Below are 25456 nucleotides of genomic sequence, written 5' to 3' on the forward strand. Positions count from 1 at the left end.
CTGTTATGCAGATCCAAAACTCAAATTGGATGTACATTTATTTCATTACTTGATGGCGTCGATCAGCTCAAATCAATTTGGTTCAGCTTTGTTTCTAACGAAGGACTTGTAGGGTCACATTAAGGTCGCAGCCATCAACAGCTCCTCTCAGTCTGCACAGATGTAGAAGAGATGTTTATTCATATTATTATTCCCTTTCTGTCCTGAATCCCTCCTGATAGATCTGACACCTAGAGGCATCGGCCAATACTGAGGAACCATGACAACATTATAAATGTTATTAGTAACTGACACTGTGCTTGCTTTAACTAACATTAACTTTAACTAACAAACTAACTTTAACTAACAATTTATTCTTATAAATTATAAATTATTATTATTAGAGTCTTTTCAAAAACCAAAATAGAATCATACGACCTTGTACCTGAACCATTCTTTTTCTAAGATTTATTTTAGTGCGTTTTGGGCCTTTATTGGAAAGAAAGGACAGTGGATAGAGAAAGGAAAAAAAGGGAGAGCGAGAGAGAGAGAGAGAGTAGGGAATGGTCGGATTTGAACCTGGGCTGCCCACTTGAAGGATGGCAGCCTCCATGCATGGCGCCCGCATAAACACTGCGGCACCAGCGCCCCGGACCAATCATGTGAGGGGGAATAATCCGTCATGGATCAGATCTGTGCTTTGACTGGCACCCATAACTTGACCTTATATATTTGAGGACATTTTTACCGTTACCCTGACTGGTGTCGTCTCTCTATTGGCCAGAAGAAATAATTCAAGATTTTCAAAGCACGTCCTTATTGACTTCATTTTGAAACAAGAGGCTCCTCCCTCTTTTAACGTGGAGTCCTGCTGATCAGTCTTAACAAGTGGAGTCATACGCTCTAGTATTGGTTCATCACATCCCTCTTCCTGTCAGTGGGCGTGTGTACATGAAGTTTCTCTGGAGTGATATCCAGTTCAAGCTGAACTCAAACAGTCCCCACTGTGTGTTTATTCCTCTGTTGTTATTATCTGGTCTAGTTTTTGTTAAGCACAAACAAATTCTCACTTCAAATTCACAAACAAACAAACACACAAACAAATTCTCACAGTCACTGTGCATATAGACTCCGCCTGTGTTGTAAACAAACGTCGCTGTCGCTGCACGCCTCCAGATGTTGCTCCTACGCTCGCCCCCTCGCTCTGTGCCAGAGATTAAATTTCTCCTCCTCACTCACCTCGGTGACATTGAAGGTCTACTTTTAAATTGACCGACGTCATGGACTGAAAACCAGACTTTTCTCCTCTTTTCTGCCAATTCAAGCTGTAAGACTTCAGGAGGACCTTCAGACATGTGCAGTAAATATACACCCACCTCAAACAGGAAGAAAGGATCGGAGTGTTTACATGGATATAGATCCAAACATTATCAGCATAAACCCCACCTCATAAACCCCACTGTTTTCTGAATGGGCTGGATCGGATCAGTCTCTTCTGATTTAGGTGTTTTAGTGTTGCAGTACTCGAAATCGGTCTTGGTCCCAAGAACGGTCTGGAGGCCACTTTTTGAAGGTCTAGTCTCGGCTCGAAATCAAAAGCACTTTTACTCGGTCTTGTCTCGTACTGAGATGGGTCCAGATTTTTAAATGAAGACCGCTCAAGACCAACACTGATTGGCTATCTGTCCTTACTTACATCACTGTGATTAGAAGGAAAATTCCTCTCTCAAAGAATAATTAAAATTAATTAATTCCTAAAAATAGATTTTTATCGCCCAGTTATTGTCGCAACCTTCCATGTTTTGGTCTAAGTGGGCGATACGGCTGCCACACACAATTATTATTATTATTGGTCTTGGTTTTGTCTCGTTCTAGCCCTGCCTTGGTCTTGGTCTTGACTCTTTCTCAATCCCTGGATGTCTCGGTCTTTTCTGGGAGTGCTCCAGTCTCTGGTATGTCTTGGTCTCGGTTACTGTGTTCTTGACTACAACACTACAGGTGTTTACATGAAGCCCTTTTTCTTCTGATCAGACTTTTATTCTGATTATTTGTGGTCCATGGAAACACAGCAAGCATGATTAGTACTTTAAGTGACAAAAGTAGACGCCTTGTTAGGTACACATCAGCAGCTCTGCAGGGAGCCAAAGCGCAAAAACAATGAATGGAAATCATCAAAAGTGTTTGGTAGAAATCTTTTTATGGATTTTACCAGTTTGATTACTTTGATTACACTTGATTAAATTAACTCTGTAACTTTATGTGTGTGCCTGTGCATGTGTGTGTGTTAGCCCTGTTGTGGACTCTAACGCTGCTGACACTAACTATCTGCACACAGTAAATAAAGGAGTTCATTAACAGCATTTAATTTGCATGGCAGCTTTTTTGGTGGGGATTAATTGTCTTGTTTGTAATCTAACACATGCAATTACCATATGATAGGACTCCTAACAGCCAAGTAAAGCTGTCCTGAATGCTAAACACCGGGAACACACACAGTATTGTGATCCAGGCCACAGTAGTCCCTGTGTGTGCGTTGGGAAGGAGCTCGGGGAAGGCCTGGCAGCCTGTCTCCGGGCTGGCACACTCTGACCCCTGGCATATGGTACATGTTCCCAGCCTGCTGGCTTATTTGTCGCTCAGTGACCTGGACCGCAACAATAGTTTGAACAAGGTCTACTTCCCTGAGTTACAAGAAAAGCATGTCTTCTGCAGCCTCACCAACAAACTCTGACATCCATGAATTATGGAACAACGACGAATGATAACAATGCTCAACTACACCGGGGCAAACAGTCGAATGTTCGATAAGAAACACTTTAATTTATTCTGAACTGTTTTCTCAGCTTGGGAAACAACAAAATGCCAATACATGGGAGGAGAAATACAGATTTTTAAGAATGACTAACATGTCAAGAAAGAGAAATTATGAGCAGCATCTCATTAATCCAGTGAAACGTTTTCTTTGCTTTATAAAATGGGTAAAGGGTCAAAAAAGACCTTAAAGGTGACATATTCTCCTCCTCTTAAATCAGTTTAAATAAGTCTCAGAGCTTCTCAAAACATGTGTGTGAAGTTTCTTGTTCTAAATCACTCTGATCCTGTATTTGATCATGTCTATAAACCCCTCTATTTCAGCCCTGCTCAGAACAGGCTGTTTCTGTGTCTGTACCTTTAAATATGTAAATGAGCTGTGTCTGACCACGCCCCCTCTCTGGAAGGTCTCGGGCTTTCTCGCTCTATATCCTATTGTTTACGGTGAGAAGGCAGACTCAGAGGGCAGAACAAACACCTAGCTGTGGGAGTGTCACCCACCTGGGGGAGGGGCTACTACCCTTTGTGATGTCATGAAGTGAAACTCTCCAAACGGCCTGTTTGAGCACACATTTTTTGAAAAGTGGAGCAGGCAGAAGACGTAGAGGATGGACTTTTCTCATCATTGGTGGGTTTGTAGACCAACTAGGGACACTTATTAGTCTTAGAGAAACATGGTGAAGTGGATTATGAAGAATATGTGACCTTTAAATTAGTCGTGTCTCCTTTAGCTTAGTGTATTTAGAGCATGCTAGAAGCAGGTCTAAAGGAGTGGATGTATTAGTTTGATCAGCTTTGACAAACAAAGGCCAAAAAGCAGAATAAGACATTAAAACAACTCTGATGGAGTTTTATGACCACTGTACACCGAACAGCTGAGCTCACAGGAGTGAGCCCAAACTCTAAAAAAACGCTCAAGTCTACCAAAGGAACTACTTGTTACAATAGTACTCGGCTTATTTTTGTTTTATGTGTATTGAATCATTTCTTTTTCTATTTCTGCTTTATGTACTTTCAGTTTCTTCTATAAATCTAATTTGTGATTGGTGTATATTTTACTGTATTTCAAAGCAGAGGAAGAGATTGTCTTCTTACCAGTGCTGTCGTCATAAACCACAGTGACCGTCTTCCATTTAAAGAAGTGGACCAGGTCCAGGATGGCCCGGCTCAGAGAGGAGAAGTCTGGATACAGGCTGACGTAGAAGATGTCTCTGTTGTCCGATACCTGGTGTTTCCACTTGGTTTGGATGTGAGGGACTCCCAGGGCATTACAGATGGACTGGACTGCGTTGGCCGAGGAACTGTGAGACGGTCCAAAGATGGCCGCCACCCCCAGTGAGAGCTGGTCACAGGCTGGAGAAGGGGGAAACATTTGTCTGGTTAGATTTCTTCTCTGTTCTGCTTTAGGATGTGTTCATGATGACAAATGGTCCAATCATTTTCTACAGAGATCAGAAACTTAAGTATGAACTACCTGATGCAGCAAGGCTAAATGAATGTAATCTCCTCTGTCAGCAGAAGTCTGGAGATATCATATATTTTTATTAGCATTCAATAGTCTAATGTGCAGAGCCAAATCAGCAAGTACATACCAATGAGCATTGTCTACTCAGAACCTTTGAGCAGATTTAAATCCAATAGTTCTCAGGTCTCTTTGTGATCATAGTTACAGTATACTAAAGTGGATCAGATAAGACCTGTGATCAGTGCTGCTCCAGAGTGAAACACACATGCGTTATTACAAACTAGATCATTGAGGCTGACTTAGTTTCACATCACAAGAGCATCACAACAAAGGCTGTTACTCGTCAGCAAGAGAGGAGAATTAGTTGCTATGTAGCTAGTTACCTGTCGACAACCGCTGTACAAAAAACAGAAATACAGGGGCCCTGATTGGACCTGAAATAAATCTTTTTTTTTAGGTTGGATTTGGACTTACCCAGGTAAAACATGCTGAATAAATAAGCATGATGCTAAACTCTTTCTTAACTCTAACTTTTTAAAGAAACATTGATACATTAGCATCATTTTGACCTCAATAAGATACTAGTAAATGAACAAATGAATACCTGTTTCAATACTATCACGACAAACATAGATTTCCTTGGCACTCAATGGTTTTAATAAACAAAAATGTGCAGGGAAACTCCTGCACACTGTCTAAATTGCACAAATAAATGGGCAACTCTTCCATACCAAAATGTTGCCCATGTATTTGTGCAGTTTAGACTGGAAGGGCCCAATGTGACATCTTTTCAAAGAAATCCTGGAAACAGCCCCGCATTAAAGAATGTGTGTGACAATTTTAACCTGTTAAGACTCTGACACACCAAGGAGATTGTTGGCTGTCGGTCCAACTATGATTGCCACGCTAGTTTTTGTGGTGTGTCCAGCTCTGTCACTATCCGTCGGACCCTGTCTGCCTTCTTTTGGCCGAATTGACATGTTGAATCTGCATCTGTTGGTGTTGTCGCAGTTAGTGAGAGCAATCACTCTGATTAGCTGTTCAGCTCAGCGAATCAGTGAACGAGAAGAAAAAACGGAAGTGACAAAAGCAAAGTCCAACTTTTTATCAGACATTAATCTCCTATATTATGAGTATCTATATTATGAGTAGTGAGCGACAGCGGTGTGAAAATGCTCTTCTCGTATCATAACAACGGTTAATATATATGCATTCTTCTCCGTCCTCTTCTGGTCTCGCCTTTTTGGAATGACGATTACAGACGACCACCGCCTGCTGGCATGGAGAGTTATTTCCTCTCACGCATGCACAGAATGTATGTGGTGGTTGGCCATCGGCTGAAATCTTTGTGCAACTTTTTGGCCGAGACAATAGTCAACATCGTCGCCCTAGTTCTTTGCCGTCTGCTTGGTGTGTCAGGGCCTTTAGGACCTCTAACGGCAAGCCCCAATTACTGTATCATCTCTGTAGCTGTGCAAACACAATAATGAAAGCATCAATGAGGCACTGCATGATCGTTCTTCTCATCCATGAACACCACATGCTGTAGTTTTATGATTCAACCCCACATTCACTGTCATACTGCTTCAAATACACACCAGAGGCCTGCACAGGTTGTCATTTTCATAACATTTTACAAAAACACACAACTTCACATCATTACAGCAGCTGCACTGTGCACTTTAATCATCCTATTTGATATAGTGGAGTTGGCTAAATCCCTGAGACAAGATATAATGGCCCGTAATTGATAAGAGACTTGAAATGTCAGCCCGATGCACACACAAAACTGATAGATTATAGCACTTTATTGGCAGTCTCCGGTGGCCAAACAGGTCTTTGAATTACTGCTACTGAGTCATTACCTGGAACCAATCAATTCCCTCTGTTTACATCTCAAGTGCTCAGCCATTCCTTCCCTGCCTGATTATAATTGTCACAATCCGAGGCACCGCGGCTCGCAAGCCTCCGACGGGGAATACATTTACAATTCTAAACAGTTATGAAATTGGAAATGTGCTCACACACACACGCACACACACACACACACACACACACACACACACACACACACAGTCACCATCTCATATAGATTGAAACACACACACACACACACACACACACACACACACACACACACATACACACACACACACACACACACACACACACACACACACACACACACACACACACACACACACACACACACACACACACACACACACACACACACACACACACACACACACACACATACACACAGAGGCATGCCAGACCGGAGGCGGATCTTCCAATCACAGACACGTAAATACCTTTCCTGGAGGCTTCGAAGCTGTCATAGATGTTTATCCTCTGGATGTCGTAGGTGAGCGTGGTGTTTGGCAGTAAGGTTCTGTTCCTGTTGATTGTGTTTAAAGCAAATTTAAAGGCTAGTTCCTCGGCGCCTGATGGGCCACTCTCGACGGACTCAAAAATCCCACCTGTGAAAGACAAGACACACAACTGGTTAGAGATTCATCAGGGTTGAATCATTTCAAGTTGTGATGATTCACAGATTGAGCAACACACTTAGAATTAGAAGAAATCACATCTTTTATATTCTGTTCAACAGAGAAGAGAGCAAACTGTCTTTCTGCTCTTTTATTACTGTTGACAAAAAGAGAATCAATGAAGCCATTTCAAGTGGAAAAAAGAGCATTTATTAAAATTGCTTCATAGTGGATAATAGTCACACAAGGACAAGTAAACAATGTTATTCAAGGTGCTGACAGTAGTCAAATTACTACTTTATATCTAAAAAGAACTCTGCATGAATGCCAAACCTGCAGTTTGCTACAGTGTTGGAAACAAATTAGTCATGATGTCACATGTTTGAGCGAGCGTTGGTTGTACTCAATGATAACCGTCATTGTTCAAGAAAAGATGCAGAACACGTTGGCAAATATGGAGTCACCATACTATTTATATATCATTATGAACAAAAATCTTTATGAATTTAGAAAACCATCCAGTTCTAGTCATCGTTTCTGTACTCGAAGTCCACTCTTGGTCTCCAGTTGTTTTTCAGATTGCTCAAAAATCACTCTGGAGTAGGGATGTGAGCAATAAGTCCACTAAATGGTTAAACATCATCATCCTCGCAAGCTGGTACCAGAATTTCTAGTCTTTTTTTAAATGTTTGCCAAAGATGCCGGTCAAATGTTATGCTCAACCGAAACCTATCCACCAGTCACTGGACTGACTGTAGCTCTGGTTAATAGGCCTGCCCTCCCTGCTCTACTACCTGGATGTAAACAAGCACAGTGCAGTCTGGCAGTATTGTAGTCTGTAAAATGTTGATGAAAATGTGTGTGGGCCAGTTAAACTGTCAGATTGATGGGAGCAATGTGTAACCACATTAAGAAAAGAAATGTGGATGAGAGGACTGAAGGCTAGCAGCGTGCTGCTAACATTAGCCTCACTCTGCAAAATACATTGCTTTGTTTACTAGAAGACAATTTAAATAAACTATGCTTAATTTTGACTGTTCTATGAGTTATTTATGGCCTCTAATCTGTTAAACTGAATCAAAAATTCCCTTTAATCGACAATGAAAATAGCTAGGAACATCCCTAGACTGGAGATCTTCCGTCAGTGTTTTGGAATATCAACTCAGCTCGGTTCAAACAAGAAGCAACGCCCAAGGCTCTACTCCATGGTCATTGTGTTAACCAGTTTCTAGTTTTTCATTGCCTCTTCATCTATCTTCACTAACCCGATGACCAATAACAGTCCAATAACCTCCTCCACAGCTTCCAAATCTTCTATTAGCATCAACCCAATTCCCACATCTCCTTGCTTGATTCATGGATGTTGTGTGACCATTGGCTAATGTTGGCGAGCCATTGATGAAGACACTTCAAGTGTATGAAAGAACATATTGGTACTAGCTAAGCTAGCAGTGGACATAGTGGACATATCCTTTAGGTTAAGAAAATAAAGCCTATAGATAGATTGATAGATAGATAGATAGATAGATAGATACTTTATTGATCCCGAGGGAAATTCAAAGTATCCAGTAGCAGGTTACAAAGACGTACATGACATTTGTTACAACATGAGTACTTTGGTACGAGGAAGTACCTAATCTTTGCAATCTTTCTTACAGCCAACAACACTGCAAAATCAAATCCAATTGTTTGTCAGTCTTGAGTCTCCTTCCTATATGATTTAATACCTCGGTAAACGTTTTCCTAATAAGTCTCACTACCTAGTTTCCAGTCTTCATCAATACAGCAAGATGTTCATTTAGTAAATGATGGTCCCGTTTAGAGTTAAAGAGACCATAAAGAAGGGGAGGATTTAGAGCAGGGCTACCTGTGATTGACAAGTTGAGTACCATTCATTACTGCCTGCTCTTAGACTGGACTTCTTTTTACAGATTGATATGATTACAGTTAGTCCTCCAGAGTCAGGGATTAGAGCTGAGTCCTTTGGAACCGTCTGCCTTTCTTTGTAAAGGTTTGATCTACCAAACAACTGTGATCTATCCAGGTATAGCAAACTGTTGCTGTATATAATTGGCCAATCAAAATCAAGTATTCAACCCAGCCATGTAACAACTCAAAGATGTTCTCCTGGGAAGAGGCACCACTCTCTCTCTCTCTCGTATTGAGCCATTGATTCTCAGTTATAAGTGCTAGCTACCACTTTTGTGATTGGTTCACATTTCAGAGGGAAACCAAGTGGAAGTGGTGATGTTTACTGGTCAGCACAAAGAGCTGGGCTCCAGTTCAATAATATGATGAGTGTTTAAGTCTGACGAAACTGTTGCTTTAAAGACAAACACTCAATGATTCTTTCCTCTGTACGTTCATGTCTGCTGTATGTTACTGTAGGATTAACTGTCTGAAGCCACAAACTGGGTACAAACTTGTATTTTTCATTAAAACTTTTTTTAAAGAACATGTTCATTAAGTCCCACAGTAATTAAAATTGGATAAGTTTTAATGTGACACGCCTCTCTAAAACGTTTAATGACAACGCCACAGGCCTGGAAAATAAATTGGGTAAAATTCAAACAGAAAAAAGCCTTAAAGAGTTGAAATGTTGGTTTTGTGTGCCAATAGCTGCAATCTGAAGATATACGCTAATAGAAGCCTGTTTAAACATTTCACAGCTGAGTTAGTTCGTGTTAGATTCTGGGCACATTTTGACAAATATTCAGCTGTGTTTCACTCAACAGAGGTCTTAGTTTACTCAGAGAGTCTTAATTTGCTCACAGTGATATCTATACCTCATTCAACTGTATTTACTAACCAGCTCACAAAGGTCCAACACCCTACACCTGCTGTCCATCCCACAGACTCATTTACACTGTGATCATTAGAGGCCAAAGCGCCGACCCTCTGGAACTCACTGCCCATGTCGTTACATTCTTCTGACTCTGTTGAGTCCTTCTAAAATCAGTTAAAAACCTTAATGTTTAGACCTGTGGGTGATCATGTCCACCAAGTCTACTTTCTGTGATCTATGTTTTACTGTGCTAATTATTGTTCCTGGTCATAGCGACCTCTTAGTTCTGTTTTTATTTCTGTACTGTGTTTATGTAAAAGTACTTCGTGACCTTCTGTCTGTGAAAAGTGGGATATAAATGGGGAACGCAACATAGCAGCTAGAGGGTGTGGTACTCGCCGCAGTGGCCGAGGGTTCAAGTCCGTCCTCAGCCCTTTGCTTCTCGTCATTCCCCGCCTGCTCTCCTCCCATTTCCTTCCACTTTTTGGCTTTACTATCCATTAAAATCCAAAAATGATGCACAAAAAATCTTTGAAAAAAAGCGCTATATAAATAAAGCTTATTTATAATAGACACCTCTCCAACTTACTTTCATTTCCATAACTTCCACCATTACAAAAGGGATGTTTGTACCTTGCCATTGCAGAAAAAATAACTGAAACTAAAGGTGATGAAGAACTTTCCAACAGTCTCAGTCGGTAATTCAATGAAACAAAGTCTTATCAAATGTTCACAGCAACATTTCTCCTAACATGTTAAGTTGGTTTTGGGACCATTTGTTACAGCTCAATGGCAAAATATGCCCTACAACACAACTTGCTTTACTCAGAAGGTCAATACAAGGATACAAATACAGGCAGGCAAACACACCAACAGGGGGTCAGGCTGAGCCTAAATCCAGAAATCCAGACTAGGTCAAAAGACCAATACATTTATTATGCAACATTAGAAAGCCAAGGCAATGCACGGAGACAATCTGTCAGAGGGCTAGTGAAAGTAAACTGGTTAAATGTGCTGGGAGCTTATCAAGCAATGGGGAATTGGTGTGTGAGGTGAATGAGCAGGTGGGGAGAGGCTGAGTCTGAAATGACAGGAGCATTATATACAGCATATAACAAAAAAACATATAGAAGATCTTTGTACGGATGCTAAAAGGAGGCGGAGACTGACACCAAAGGAAGCATTACACAGACATTGTAGACAACAAAAATCAGTCGCCTCATTTCTCTTACTTACTTCCTCCCTTCTTATCCGTTATGGTGCCTCCTAACCTAAAGAATGTTGTGTTCCATATACATTATATACATAATGTTCAAATCAAACTCACTGCAGCAAATGCAGCATGTGTAGTTTTCTACTCTCTTATTAAATCATGTTTCTGCCTAATATTAACTGGATTATTTCACATGCAATCAACACTGACAATGTCAATGAACGACCACTGAGCCTTCTGATTGCGAGTCCAACCAGCAGCAGGAAGCAGGAGGGTTCAACATGAATGTGAAGCACTATGAAGTGTTTCTTTTGTCAGAGCGCTGTGGAAGTGTGTTTAAGAGTGTGGGTCTCCACATACAGCCCTCCAGTGAATTCTTCTGACAGCCTGCAGATGAATGGACGCAGAGGAGGCCTGGGGAGTTTGGGTTGGGGGGGGGTGTTGGGGTTGACTTCTGAGATCAATGTACTCTGATTGGCCGGCGAATCAATCAATCAAGCCCTTTGGGAGCAGTGGAGAGCGGGCAGTGAGAGATTGGAGTGTTTTGTTTGGGTTGAGCCCTCTGGCCTGGCCCTGCTGGCTCAGTGTCAGTCACAGCTGCCTTTTATTTACTCCCAAGTACAAGCTCTCCACTGTAGGAGCCTGTTCCAGTCCAGACTTAATCCATACACACATCTGCACGAGTACTGCAGCTCCCTCCTGTCACCGGCGATTACCACTGATTCTGATCAATGACTCCCAAACAGTCATGTCACCGCTGGACTCTTTGGAGATGCTCTTTTTCCAGGTTGCACTTATTTTGTCTGTGTGCTGCAGCTTCAGTCTCTGACAATTTGGCCACCGAAAATATACGTTTTAAAAGTTGAGAGGTAGTTTGAAGCCTTCGATTTGTGTTGAACTTGGTGACCCCCGGTGGACAAAGTGGTGTCTTATCACAATCATTGACTAAAGTGGCAGTGAACGGCGGCTAAGTGCGCAGAGCTGGCGACCCGCGGCGCGCTTGGACTATGTGGAAATTGGCAGTCAGGGTGACGCAAAACATACCAAAACAATGATGCAGCGCACACGGATGCAGTGGGCTCTTGGATCAACAATGGCAGGAAGAGAACTGAATGATTGCCAGGTGTCTTCCCCCTGTGGTTGCTTTGTGGAATGACTCTCCTGATTGTTCTTATTTAATATCACAGCTTAACCCACACCAGTATCTGAGTGGCGTTCAGAAATCTTTTTTTCAGTTATTTTGGGGAATTTGGATTAAAACTCATTTGTAATATTTTTAGATTTCCTGCTAATTTGTACATAAAACCCCTAAATTACATCATTAAGAGGACTGTTGTGGATTTGGCTTTCCAGCAGGTTTTAAAAGCAAACAGCAGCAGCACTGTTGAGAAGTTTCCACTTTCCATTAGTATTCATCTCATGGGAGAACCCTATTTTGCATGCCATAATGAGTTTGAAGGAATTAATAAGCATCAGTTAAGCGGGATGTACTATAATTGGAAAGCTGAGCGTTTTGGAAAAGGCTCGTTCACACACGAGGAGAGCTGCCTTCCTGCTGAGAGTCTGCACGGTTCCATTGAAAGGGAACCTGGCCCATGAACGTGGAGATGAATCACCGCGGAGAGGTGAAGCAGTGTTACAGAGGTGACTGTCTAAGTAGGAAAAGTTTGAATCTGAATACACACAGAGTCTAATGAGAAAGTTGTGTGCATGAACGCGGGGATATGGAAATGAAGCTGAACAGGTGAGATGAGGATAGACGGAGAAAATCCTCCAATGTTCTCATCTAAATAAGATTTAGTCTGGGGTTAGGATTTGGGATTAAACAGATTTTTTTTTATTCCAAACTCCTCTTTTAGAATTTTTATACCAAAACTTTTTCTCTCTCCTTCCAATCATATGACCAATTCACACCATTCCTTATTTTAAAGGAAGAATGTGCAACATTTTACACATAAATATAAAGTATATTTTATATATGAGTGAGAAGCTCGAGTCCCGCTGGCTGTGTTGTTGTTAGAGCCGTGTTTACATGGGTTGGGTTAGTTTATATAAAAGCTGTTAGAATATAGAAGAGAATTACTTCTTTGATCCCAAACTGGGAAATTGTGGCGTTACAGCAGCAGGTCATCCAAACACACAATATTAGCAAAACACACAATATAATATTAAATACAAAGTAAATAAGCACTAAAAATATCAAAACTAAGAATGTGAATATATACAACCAGGATTTGACTTAGCATTACTAGTCTTAAATATGAAAATATTAAATACAACAAACTTTGCTGGAGATAAATGTAAATGTGTTTCATGCAGTGTGAAGCTACGAGCTAACTAAATAGCACTAAAATTAGCATGCTAACACAACAACGCAGCTCGAGACGAGGACAGCTTCCTCAAAACAAAGACACGAGCTAACGGGCTGCGCCTCTTGAAGATGGACGACACAGAAAGGAGATACAGCTACAATAAAGTCTGGGAATGTAGTCACTCATGGGTGAAGCTGGTGAAAAGAGACTTGAAGCTACAAACTGCAGGTAAGACTCACGAGAAACCTCTGGCTCATATTGAGAAATGTCGATCTATGGATACAATCCTGCAGAAACAAAAAAAAGGATTGCAACAGATAAAGTAACAGCAGCTAAAATAACTTAAGTCCACCACCCTGTGCAGCATTCACAGTCATACAGGTCTGCATACGGTGGCTCCGCTCATCATTACAGACTCAGATATTGTGTTACTGGCAGTTCTTTGGGTTTTCATTTCTTTATTTCTGCCGTTTATAAAAGGGCTGGTTGTGAACAGGAGGTGTGTTATCAAGTTTTCTCGTTTGGGTGGAAACTACAAATCCCAGTGCTGACGGCTCCTGGAGAGGAAGACAATGTAATTTCCTCCCAACTGTTGATGAGAGGCAGCCGATTGGGCATCGGACACACCTGTGCAGAAGACGAAGATACAGTCTACAACCAGCGCGACGCACTCTCCTCTCGCTTCTTCACAAAACTCTGAAATCATACAAAAATCTGAACTCAAAGGAAGAGCGAACGGGAAGCTGACGACACGGTCCGTCAGACCGCGATAACAAGACGCCTTCAATCAAGTAAGCACGGCTGTCTAGCTTCCACTCACCTCTAATTTATGAACCAGCTCTTCAGTTCATTTCCCTTGTTTTAATGTTTTGTTTTAGTTGTGGCGTAACAATTGCATGACAAGAACTCCTGTGGAAGTACAAAAGCAGCGGCCATAGTTACAGATGTGCTTGTACCTGACTCTGTGGTGATATGCACAACCTGCAACCAGCATTATGGTAACATATCCCTTGTTGTCCTGAACAAACGCACTCTTTGTCCCACATTTGGTCTGTTGGCACCCGGTCACCCTATTCTCCTGTGACTCTAATTAATTTGTTCTTTTCAAAAACACAATAAGAAACAGAGGCAAAAGAATGACCTGTCAGCATCGAGCGACAAAGTAATTAATAGTTGAGATGATAGAATAAAGCAGCTGTGAGGTATGACCTCTGGGGTCTGCAGGGGGGTAAAGTAAAATATGAGGAAACCAGAGAAGAGAAATACGACGTAAAAAGCCCAAACAGTTAATTAATAAGACATATGCAATATAATTTAATAACATGCTAAAAATGCAGATTTGGACCAGCACCCCCTTTCCTTCAGATTTCTATTTTCCAAACTCAACTTGTTGTTGATTGAACTGCTGCTAAACTTGTGTTTTCCTTTGATCGTCTGAAGGTAAGTCTTACAGGCAGACTGCCCGACCCCCACCGTATGAGAGCGGTGATCAGTCAGGAGAGAAATCCATCAGCACTTCATCAATCTAATCAAAGGACAGAGGACACACGCTGACCACAGCCTCGCCTCCTTCTTTTACTCATCTGAGGATCTGTTGAAGCGGAACGATCCCTACGGGCTCAGCGCTCTCTGAAAATTAAACATATATACGATCAAAAAACATCGCCTCCATGATTGATCAGAGGGAGTACTTAAGCCATAAGCCACTCGGGGACGAGCGTCTCTGTGAATTTTAAAAAACGCAAAGAGGTGGTGTTAGGGAACGACGCCAACGGGAGGAAAACACTCAGCAGCTCAGAAGTCACAATGAGTGACAGCTGGAGTAACTTACAGCTGCTATAAAAACACACGAGGCTCATCGGTGTAGAGATGAAAAATGGTTTGAATTTGCATGTTCTCCCCGTTCACGTGTGGGTTCTCTCCATGGTACGCCGGCTTCCTCCCACAGTCCAAAGACATGCTCGTTAGGTTAACTGGTGACTCTAAATCGACCGTAGGTGTGGCTGGTTGTCTGTCTCTGTATGTCAGCCCTGTGATTGGGTGTAACCCCGCCTCTTACCCATTGACAGCTGGGAATCAGCTCCAGCCCCGCTGCGACCCCGAGCGGGAAAGGCGGTAAAGATAATGGATGGAAAGTGTCCTGATATTTGTTTGCAGAGTGCACATGTGCAAAGATCTTTAGATCAGTTATCCTCATATGTCACATAGAATAAACACAGCCTGAATCAGAGTTGAAAGGATTCCCTCTGATGGAAGTGGACCGGTTTGACGTTCTGATTGATGTGATGTCAGAGCAGCTTTTCAAACTTCACGTGTCTGTGGGAAAAACTCATTTAGTCTTAGAGAAACAGTGACAACAGAAGCTCATGTGTCTCAATCTACCTGACAGCTGCAAACAGCCTCGGGTTTAATTTCTAGTTTCATCATATTTGTGTTGATGTTTACATTACTTCAACTTGAACCTCACGTCTATCTTAGCCTTTTTTCAAAATCAGTCAGGAATCTCGGGGGAAGATTTCAAAGAATATAAGTACCATGTGTCAACAAAAACGATTCGTCTCTTTTGTCTTTTAAAGCGGCGATGATGTTGCACGGCTGCTTCACAAGTGTTTCTTCAAGTGCAGAAAGCAACATAACAAAAGGGGATCCAGGGATCACAGGGACTGACAGGGGAGCCCCCCCCCCCCCCCCAAAGACACAAAGAGACACTGTTGAGACTCATCCAGTCCCTGCCCTGTCTGTGTGGACATGTGTCCCATAAACATGCAACCATGTCTAAGTAAGGTCATACATCAATCCCACTCCCCTCCCCAAACCTCCTCTATCAATCCATCTGCGCTTTTGTGAAGTTCTGACGATGACTCTGCTGTCCTTATTGAAGGAAGTAGTGTCCTTATTGAAGGAAGTAGTGTCCTTATTGAAGGAAGTAGTGTCCTTATTGCTGTATGAGAGTCGCAAGTTCCCAAAACCTGGAGTTTCTGATTTTCTACGGTTGTCAAGTGTACTAAAAATGCGTCATTTTGAAAAAAATTCGGAAATTAACAAGCCTGTGCTGAAGCTCCTCAGAGTTGAATGGTGGCCGCTACTTTTTGAAAACGCATTCATTCATTCATTCATTCCTTCAAACTTTGATTTATTCTCGAAAGGACACTGAGGTTTCTCTGAGATTTCCAACGCCGTCGAGATTACAAGCACAATAAAAAAGCAAAAACAACAAAACAAACACTTCAAATCGATTACAAAAAGCACTGAGATCCATTAAAGACATTTACACTTCCAAACAAAGTGGCTATAAACAACCTTTTAAACTCTGCAAGAGAGGGAAGAACTCCAATCTTTAGAGTTTACTGGACGGTGCTCCATGAGTTTGGGGCATCAAAAGAGGATGCTGATTTACTGAGTTCAGTAAAAGCTTGAGGGATTTTCAGAATGAGCCAATCAGAAGATCGGGTCATGAAAGTGCCTGAATTCCACTCCAACAGGTCTGTGATGTAAGGTGGAAGTTTACCAATAAGAGCCTTGAAAATTAAAAAAACAACATTTGTTACGCCTCTCTGCAAGAGAAGGCCGACCGACCTTCTCATAAAGCTCACAGGTCACATGCACCATGTCATGACCATCAGAACATGGATGCAGAGAAAATGATGTGAGTCACTGTTTTCCCTTGATTACTGATCGTAAAAGAGAAAAAGTACTTTTATTTGAGGGTGCAGAAATGTAAAATGAGGGTGCAAAAACTTGAATTGATTGTTCTTATGTTTGCTGCAAAAAAACACAATCAATAAAAAAAGCAGTCCAATTTTTTTGTACCAATTCAAATATCTCAACATGCACTCGATGTATATGCGGTTCGGTGACAAAATATTCAGGAGTAATGCTCTAGGTGCGGTGGGGGGTTCTCTGGAGCCACAAGGTCAACGATTGTGTTTTTGTATAAAACATCTCGAGAACTTCTGAATTAACGAGCAAAGACGAATAACTGTTTTATTCAGAAACGACTTAAAGTCCTTTAAAAAGAGTCGGTTAACTTGTTTCTTTCTGGAGGATGATAAACAGGTCGATTAGCTGCATTAATGTTCGTCTGCTCCACTCCTCCTCCTCCTCCTCTTTCAGTGAATAAAGACCACGTTCAGGTTAGAGACTCTGAGGCACAGACGAGTTCAAAGAGCGACTCATTTAAGTTGATGTAATCACGAGAACAAAGCTGGAGTTTCTGTAACTTTGTAAAAACTCTGCTGGAGGAAGATAAGAAATGTGTTCCTGCATGAACGCTGCTGCAGTGTGTCCCATACTCCATCACGACGGGCATCAAGGTCAACACTTAGGCTGTCACGGCGGGAAAAAATGCAAACAAATCTGCGTCTGAATGCAAAGAGACGTGAAAGGACAGAACGCCACCTCGCGACGCTGCGATTTATGGAGAGTTTGTGCGATGCAGACACGACTTCTGAACCCCCTTCCAGTTGAGTTCATGAGCAACATGTCAGCCTAATCCTTCTCCATGAAGTGAATAAAGGGCCCTATCTAATCCCGCCTCACTGGGCTATGATTTAACTGTGGGCTCTCCCCCTCCCACCCCCGCCCACCTCCTCCCTGGCAAGCTTCAGCACACACCAGGCATCATCCATCTCAATTTCCTCTCTCTCTCTCTCTCTCCAAAAAAAAAAGAAGACAGAAATTAATCGTGAATCCTGCTTCAGCTCATCGTTTCTGTTGAGAGAAATTATTTATGAGGAAAAAAATACGCTAGCTTCCCGCCAGTACCTCCAGTCCCCCCCCCCCCCCGCCCCCCCCCCCCCCGCCCCCCCCCCCCCCCGCCCTCTGTCCCTGTCTGTTGTTGACAGTTTGATGGCGATCAGTGTCAGAATATCAGCGCTGCAGAACGGTGAGCATATAGCATGACGAGCTCCGAGAGCATGTTCCATCTTTATCACAGCTGAGGCTCTGCTGCAAGCAGACAGGGTGGGGAGGTTGGGGTTTGTTGGGGGCGGAGGGGTGGCGAGGCATTGGAGTGCAGGAAGAGGCCAGATGGAGGCAATAAAGGAAGAAAAACATGCAAAGGCATCGGGGGGGGGGGGGGGTGTATGAATGTGAGCAGAATAATGCTAAAGGAAACATAGGAAGTGATATTTTAAGAAGACTGGAGGTTTAAAGATCGGGATTGAAGGACAAGAATGGACAAGAAAACGAGGTCGATGACACGCGGCCTTCTTCAGACGACAAGCTGTGAGGCTAATTAAGGGAGGCTGGACCAGAATAGGGAGCGGCGGACTCCTTACTTTATTGTTACTTTTGAAAATACTGTAATAAATGAAGCTATTTTACAGCTACATGTGTTAACTTGTTATTTTACCTTTTTAACAGTTTAATCTTTCATTTACACTAAAGCCTTTCTAGGGGGTTAGAAATTATAATCCACTATAAACACTACGATACTTTCATTAGCGGCTGTTTTCAGCTTGTCTCTGTGTGTTGTATCTGTCCATTTCAAAGTAAGCATGAATAAGAAACATCAGAGTGCAATGTCATGAATTGACTTTGAGGGGAGACTGCTGATTTCCTCATTCATATCACTTATCACATCAAGGCCACAAAGGCAAGACGAATGCACAGAACGTGTCGCTGTGTTTATATGGAGTAATCAGGGGTGTTCGTCCAGATTTATCCAGATTTATCCTCCAATTCCTGCTACTTTTTCAAATCCACAAATCAATATCCATGGTGCCTCCTGCTGAGGACGAGGAGTCGGAGGAGAAGGTGATTGTTGGTGTTGTTCAAATCAGAATCAGTTCAAAGCTCTCACTCAGAACAATTACATTCAAAGATGTGAGTAGAGGTGAACTCACACCACGTTGTGTGAAGGATTCAAATTCTGTGACGTCAACTGAGAAAAACACATTTGAAGGACATGTTATAGAGATGTTAAAAGTCCTTCAGGTGTTGATCTTTGCCTGATGTCCTCAGATTAGATTATAAATGGTCCAAACAAAAAGACAATAATTTTTCTAACATTGGATTGCATGCCTCGTCCTGCAGGTTGACTTGCTGTTATAAACCAGTTCACAGCTGAGACATGATGCAGGTCCACTGGCTTACACAAACTAAACTAGACTCACTTCAGAGAAATCCTGGAAGTCAATCTAGGACCTGGTCCACCTGGTGCCGGGCCATAAATCCAGTTTCAATTCCAGTTCTTGTTTTGTCTTCATCATGAAAACAAGATAATCCAGTTTTTTACGTTTATATATTTTTTTCTCATATTTGTTTTTCATTTATTACTTTTTTTTCAAAAGTGTTTGGATTTTTTTTTTTTATTATTTTTTAGGCCTCCTTGCCTCCATTTGTTTGGACAGCTGAACAGACAGGGAATATTGAGAGGAGAGAGAGGGGGATGACATGCAGCAAAGGGCCAAAGCCGGACTCAGAATTCGATCGGCGCCCCTAGTGTTAAAGTGTTGAAGTGTTAAGGGCGTTCAAGTTCAACTAATGCATGTGATGCAGATGTTGTTACATCAATGAGTAACCATGTTTAATAATCTTGATCTCAGTATCAAACTATGCCTGAATGGAGAAGCCCCATAGGTCGGCCTCGAGTCGCTCCAGCAGGAAGGTTCATCCAGACGACACAGTTCATGGAGAAGGAGGAAAGATTCACCCACAGATAATGTTAGAAACTCAGACAGGATGGTGTCAGGTGTTAAGTTTTCTGACTTTTTCTTGAAGTGTAAATCTGTGCAGGTTGTTTTAAACTAAAGCAAACAAACACAAATCATCCCCCGGGTCAAAACTGGATTTAGGTAGTCAAGGAAAAAATGACCATCATTTCTGAATGTGGATGCAACAAATGAAGAAGCAACCTGTCTTTGTCTGGTGTTACTGGTACTGGAGATTGAGGGGGGGGTGTCACAGCATGCTTATATCTGCACATGTTCAGAGTTGAGGGTTTTCACGTTGTGCCTTTTCAGCTTCTTTTTTTTTCTCCCAGCGATCATTTCCTCTTTTCTAAGTGTGACTGTTACAGTGGAATGATTTGATTTATATTTTCACATCTTTGTTTTCAGTCTCTCGTCTCTTTGTGAGCCTGTTCAAATCTTGTACAGGCACTTGTGAATTTTGTCTTCCCAGGGCGGCGTCATTATTATTCAATGGCCTGTTTGTGCAGAACAGTTTGTACCTTTCTTCATACAAGATCAACAGCAGAAGGCTTTCTATACTTCAGGGAGCTGTCTGCAGCGGCTGAGGGAGGTTTAGAAGAAAAAAGACTGAAGACGCTTTCATACAGGCAGCCACTTGAGAATTGCAACTAGGTTGTTGTATTTATTCTATCAGCCGTCCTTTGTTCACCTCTCTCTGCGATTTCTCTCTGTACTTTGTTTTTCCTCTTTTTCCCACCACTCAAATTTTTTCTCCTTTTTTTATCTGACATCCTGCGAGCACAGATTACCGCTACAGATACATGTGTGAAATGTGTAATTTTCCCCCTCTCCTTCTCATAATAGAAAATCTTAGGAGGAGTGCTCAGCTCGGCACTTTCATAAATGTCACCGCTCCGCCGCCATTGTCAGGCGCTCGCAGAGACACAAAATGTCAGCCTCTCTCTCCCTCAGTCGCAAGCCTTTGTGAACTGCTCACATCTGGAAATGTCAGTGAGCAAACGGCAGAGGAGAGGAGCGGAGCGGGTTCTTAGAAGGCAGACGGCACCTGCACTCCAGTCGCTGCAGAGATCTACTGTAAGAGCCGACATGGACGCACTCATCCACTCTGCTGATACCAACCTGTGACCCCTATCAGCACCCGTACAAGGCAAAAGTCAAAAAGCACTTACATGTTCAATTTGGCCACACGTCTGAGGTTTAGTTTGGAGTATTTGTCAGACTTGTAATATTACATTCACCTCAGCTGAATGCTGAAAATTGCCACATAGATAAAAACTATGATTACATTTGACTCCACCCATCATCTGCCTTTGCTTGAAGCGATGGACGCTCAGCTTTCTAAAACATTCAAGATACAATGATCGGACTCTGTCATCAAGAAAGTCCAAATAAAGTAGAGCCTGAGAGTCCCATTTTCTGATCCAATACAACAAAGTGAAACCTTGTAGTAAAGGTGAAATATTCAACTTTTTGATTTGTTAATGTTGCACTCTCCTCTCTCTCTCCTCTCTCTCTCTCTCTCTCTCTCTCTCTCTCTCTCTCTCTCTCTCTCTCTCTCTCTCTCTGCAGGATTTCTCTGCGTCTCTGCAGCCTCTCGGTGAACCAGGTGTTTAGGGGACAGTCGGAGAGCACAGCTTTATTCTGCTTCTTATTTCAGGCTCCTCCACATCAACAGTTAGCTAATTCCCTGTCTGCTGAGGTGAGCATTCAGTGGCGGCGAGGGGGGGGGGGGGGGCGGCTCCTCCCCGTCAGTCAGCAAAAAAAGATACAGTTTGCTAATAGCACGGGGAATAAATCTTATTATTTCTCTCCTCTCCATCTCTCTCCCTCTGTGGATCTATTTGCTTAACAATGATAACAATCCCTGCAGCTTAACTCGCCCCGGGTCGGACCAATACTCCTGAGCAGCTCTCTCTCTCTCTTTTAATGAGCAGCTTTTGGTTTTGAACTTCGCTACAGCGTATTGATTTTCTTTGCTCGGGCGAGTGTGTGATATTATCTCAGTAAAGGGGGGAAAAATGAGGCAGATGAGGGGGTCAGGACCACTTTCCTCCTGAGACGATTTCCTACCAGCACGCTGCCCTCTGACTCCCCCCCCCCCTCATTGTGATGTAATCCCGTCCGTTTAAGGGATCAAGCCGGGGCCCCTGATGAGATATGTGTGAGTCCCTGCAGACTCATTGATTCCACAGAGGAGGAAACATCGGCCAGTGATCGAACATGTACACAAACCGCCCTCCTCTCCGTCCATGATTCACATTAATTAAGGTGTGCGGGGTTCCTGATGGCCCCGATGCAGAGCTGTCTATAAAGTCTCCCAGAGCATAATGGGATCAATAGTGGATCTATAAGGCTCTGAATGGAGGGTGCTCAGGTCACAGGAGTCTTGGATCTAACATGCCCCCCCCCCCCCTCAATCATCCATCCTCCTTTCCCTTCCTGTTATCAGTACGCGGTGCCGGCTCGTCCACCATCTGAATTATCTCTCCTGACTCTCCTGCTCTTCCCTTCCTTAGAAAATATAACTTCTGTACATTTGATTTTTCCCCTTTTTTGTTTTCTCATTATCTGTGGAACAGGTTGTGTTCCTCGCCCGCTCATTTCTCACACTCCACAATTTCACACAGGAAGCAGGAAATGAAAAGTCTGCTTCCAGTTCAATTTTCCTCCTTCCCACTTGTCAAAGATATATCTAATAATGAATAGATCCTGCCTCCAGTTTCCCGGGAAAATGAACCCAGAACATGACGATAATTGTGTGTAGATTAAATCCCTGCGTGATTAAAGCGGGGGATTCCTTTCAAGTGATGTGCATGCAGAGAGAAAGCTGGATTCTCCCATTTCTCCCTCCATCCATCACAGACATTGTAGAGATCATGCACAGAAGAGTCAAAGAACTCACTTTTTTAATTTCTCTCCTTTTTAAAGCGTCTGTTGATACAGAATATTCTCATCACACCGGCTTCTCTCTTCATTTATTTACGAGCCGCATCAAAAGGCCGGCCGTGATTTCTCTGTGATAGATGTGTGACCTTTCTCTGAAGCTGAATTCATGATGCAACTTAAAGCTGCTCTAATCAATACTTCAGTATTAACAATGGATCAAATGACTACGTTAAAAGGAGAATAAAAGCATATAGGCTATTATTCCTCAACTTGTCTCCATTCATTGGCTTAGTTTTGTGGCTGACATCTTTACAGTTTTGATTAAAAAAAAAAAAAGAAGCATGGATCTAATCAGACTAAATTTCAACATCAGAAAGTGAAAAAGCTGGGGTGCTGGTGGAGCAGTGGTTAGTGCGTCCTCCAAGCGGGTGGCCCAGGTTCAAATCCCACCTGTGGCTCCTTTTTTGCATGTCATTACCCACTCTCTCTCTCCCTGATTTCTGACTCTATCTACTGTCCTATCTCTCCAGTAAAGGGACAAAAACCCCCAAAATAAATCTTAAAAAAAAGTGAAAAAGCTCTGACTGCATGCACACTGACTACGGTGGCTGAGAAGTACAAAACAAAATCAAGTGTGAGACACTTTAACATCTTGAAAAGCATTTTTACATTTTATAAAACAGATGTACAAGATGTGAAACACTTTTACGAGCGACAGAATCTTGATGGAAAAGTAATGTACCAAAAGGTAGGAAGTGCATATCTGGTCCTTCAGCGCATCTCATCAGTGTCCTTTAAAAGTTTGAGAGACAGTCCACAAGAAAAGCAAAACTGACCTATCTGTTCCACAAAGCAAGCAAAACTTCTTTCTATCACCACAAACTCCATATCACTCCTGATCACAGTCCACCAAGTCTTTCTGCAAATACAAACAAAATGACCCCTCACTCAGTCACTTCCTGCATTTGGTACATTCCCTTTCCGTTGAGATTCTGTCGTTTGTAAATTTGTTTGGGGAGTGGTAAAAGTGTTTTGCCACTTGTACATTTGTCTCCAGCTTTGTAAATGTGTTTCACATCTTGTAAAAGTGTTTTATAAAATGAATACAGCTAGTCCTTCAGAGTCTGTGATGAGAGCCGGGTCCAAAGCAACCGTCTGCTCTTTTTGCGTAATTGGCCAATAAAAAAGACACATTTTATAGTATTTTCCGTTGTTACTTTTTAGTTTTTCTAATTTTCATGCATTTTTTTGGCCATATTTTTGTTTTCATTCTCAATTCATTTGTTCCTCTGTGAAACACTTTGGGCTGCACATTTGTAACAACGTGAGTCCCTTGTCGCATTATATATTTGACCTCACGTTGGCATTTCAAGTTGTTTTTTGAGCAACAAACAGTTGGAACTGTTTTAGTTTAAAGGGGACACATTATGAAAAATCCTCTTTCACAGTGTTTCTGAACATATATTTGAGTAACCTGAGAGTCTACAGACCCACAACATGTGAAATGAACCCATCCAGTCCTTTGTTTGTGGTCTGCATAAGTCTTACAACACAGAGAAAAATGCTCTATTTCAAATGTGCTCTCCTTGTGATGTCACAGTGGGATTCTGGTAAAAAAAAAAAAATCCCCTCCCCTCTCCTGGTATCTCCACCCATAGACTCCACCCCCAGCCTAGAACAAAACTTTTGCACAGGTCGGCCATTTTTATTCTCACTAACGAAGGAGTGATGTCTACGGGGAAAACTCGGGGGGTAAAACAAAGGGACGTAATGATGTGTTGGTACTTGTTGACTTCGATCGAGAACAGATTTGTGTTAGAGGCCAAATGGAAGGAAAATTGAACAGACGCTGAAACATCGCTGCAGATTCTCCTTTTTCTTAAGCGGACAAACCAGTGAGTTCACGAGAGTTTCAAAGAGACGACTTGAGAACTTCTCTGAGCGTCGTATTTGTCTTCTTTTTCTGACTGGTGAAGACAGTTTGTGTCTTGGCTCCTCAGTATCCTCGCTGACCACATGGACAGCTGGTCCTGACGAGACTGATGGTCCTAACCGACGTCAGCTCCACTGAACGGATGGACGCTTCAGCAGCACTTCTGCTCTGTGTCTCTGCTTCGGACTTGTGCTCAACAGCTTATTGACAGCTTCTGTCAACACTAATTCTTTTGTTGGCCATGAAGAGGAAATATTGGCACAAACAATCACATACTGGCAGCTTTAATTCAAAGACTGCTGGTCGGAGGAAACACAGTGGAGGAAATGCAACGTAAAGACAGCAGAAAGAGAAAGCAGGATGCCACGTTTTTTTTTTTTAAACAAATCTCATCGCGGCTGCAGCATTCATCTAGATCTGCTCTCAGGGTCACACTGCACCTTTATTCAAAGTGTGTTTTTATGTGTCTGTGCAGGAGTGGGAAGTGTGTGTGTGTGTGTGTGTGTGTGTGTGTGTGTGTGTGTGTGTGTGTGTGTGTGTGTGTGTGTGTGCAAAGCTAAAACTGAGAGGTTTAGCCGGTGCTTTTAAGCCCCTTTCAGACGCGTGCTTTATTATGGTAATGTGCGAGCAATTTAACATGTCGCTCTCGTGTTTGAATAACGTTTATGACAGGGGCATAAAGACAATCTTAGCAAGTCAGACCTGAAACATTTCCATAACACTACAGACACGGGGCCCGGATTCTGACATGAACACTTCCACATTAGCACAAAGGGCTGCGGCGGAGATGAGTTTATTCTGAAAAGAGACGGATACAATGCGCTGACAGTCTCGCTGTATAGAAGAGAGGCGACGCAGACAGAGTGGGGCTGCCAGAGGAGGAAGACGGCGCTCCCAGTGTGACAGGTACACACAGAGCTACAC

At 42.4% G+C, this 25456-nt stretch overlaps 1 protein-coding gene across 3 annotated transcripts in view; it reads right to left on the reverse strand.

Annotated features, from left to right (window-relative positions):
* grik2 (glutamate receptor, ionotropic, kainate 2) overlaps positions 1–25456 on the reverse strand; it is a 244756-nt gene that overhangs the window by 150997 nt on the left and 68303 nt on the right. For all 3 annotated transcript variants that reach the window (XM_065957485.1, XM_065957487.1, XM_065957486.1), the window contains 2 exons: positions 6571–6738; positions 3886–4143 (listed from right to left, as the gene is read on the reverse strand). In XM_065957485.1, the coding sequence (XP_065813557.1) occupies positions 3886–4143; positions 6571–6738 (426 nt within the window). The remainder of the gene's footprint in view (positions 1–3885; positions 4144–6570; positions 6739–25456) is intronic.

Source organism: Labrus bergylta, chromosome 8, assembly GCF_963930695.1.
Source record: "Labrus bergylta chromosome 8, fLabBer1.1, whole genome shotgun sequence".
In the NCBI taxonomy this organism is placed as follows: Eukaryota; Metazoa; Chordata; class Actinopteri; order Labriformes; family Labridae; genus Labrus; species Labrus bergylta.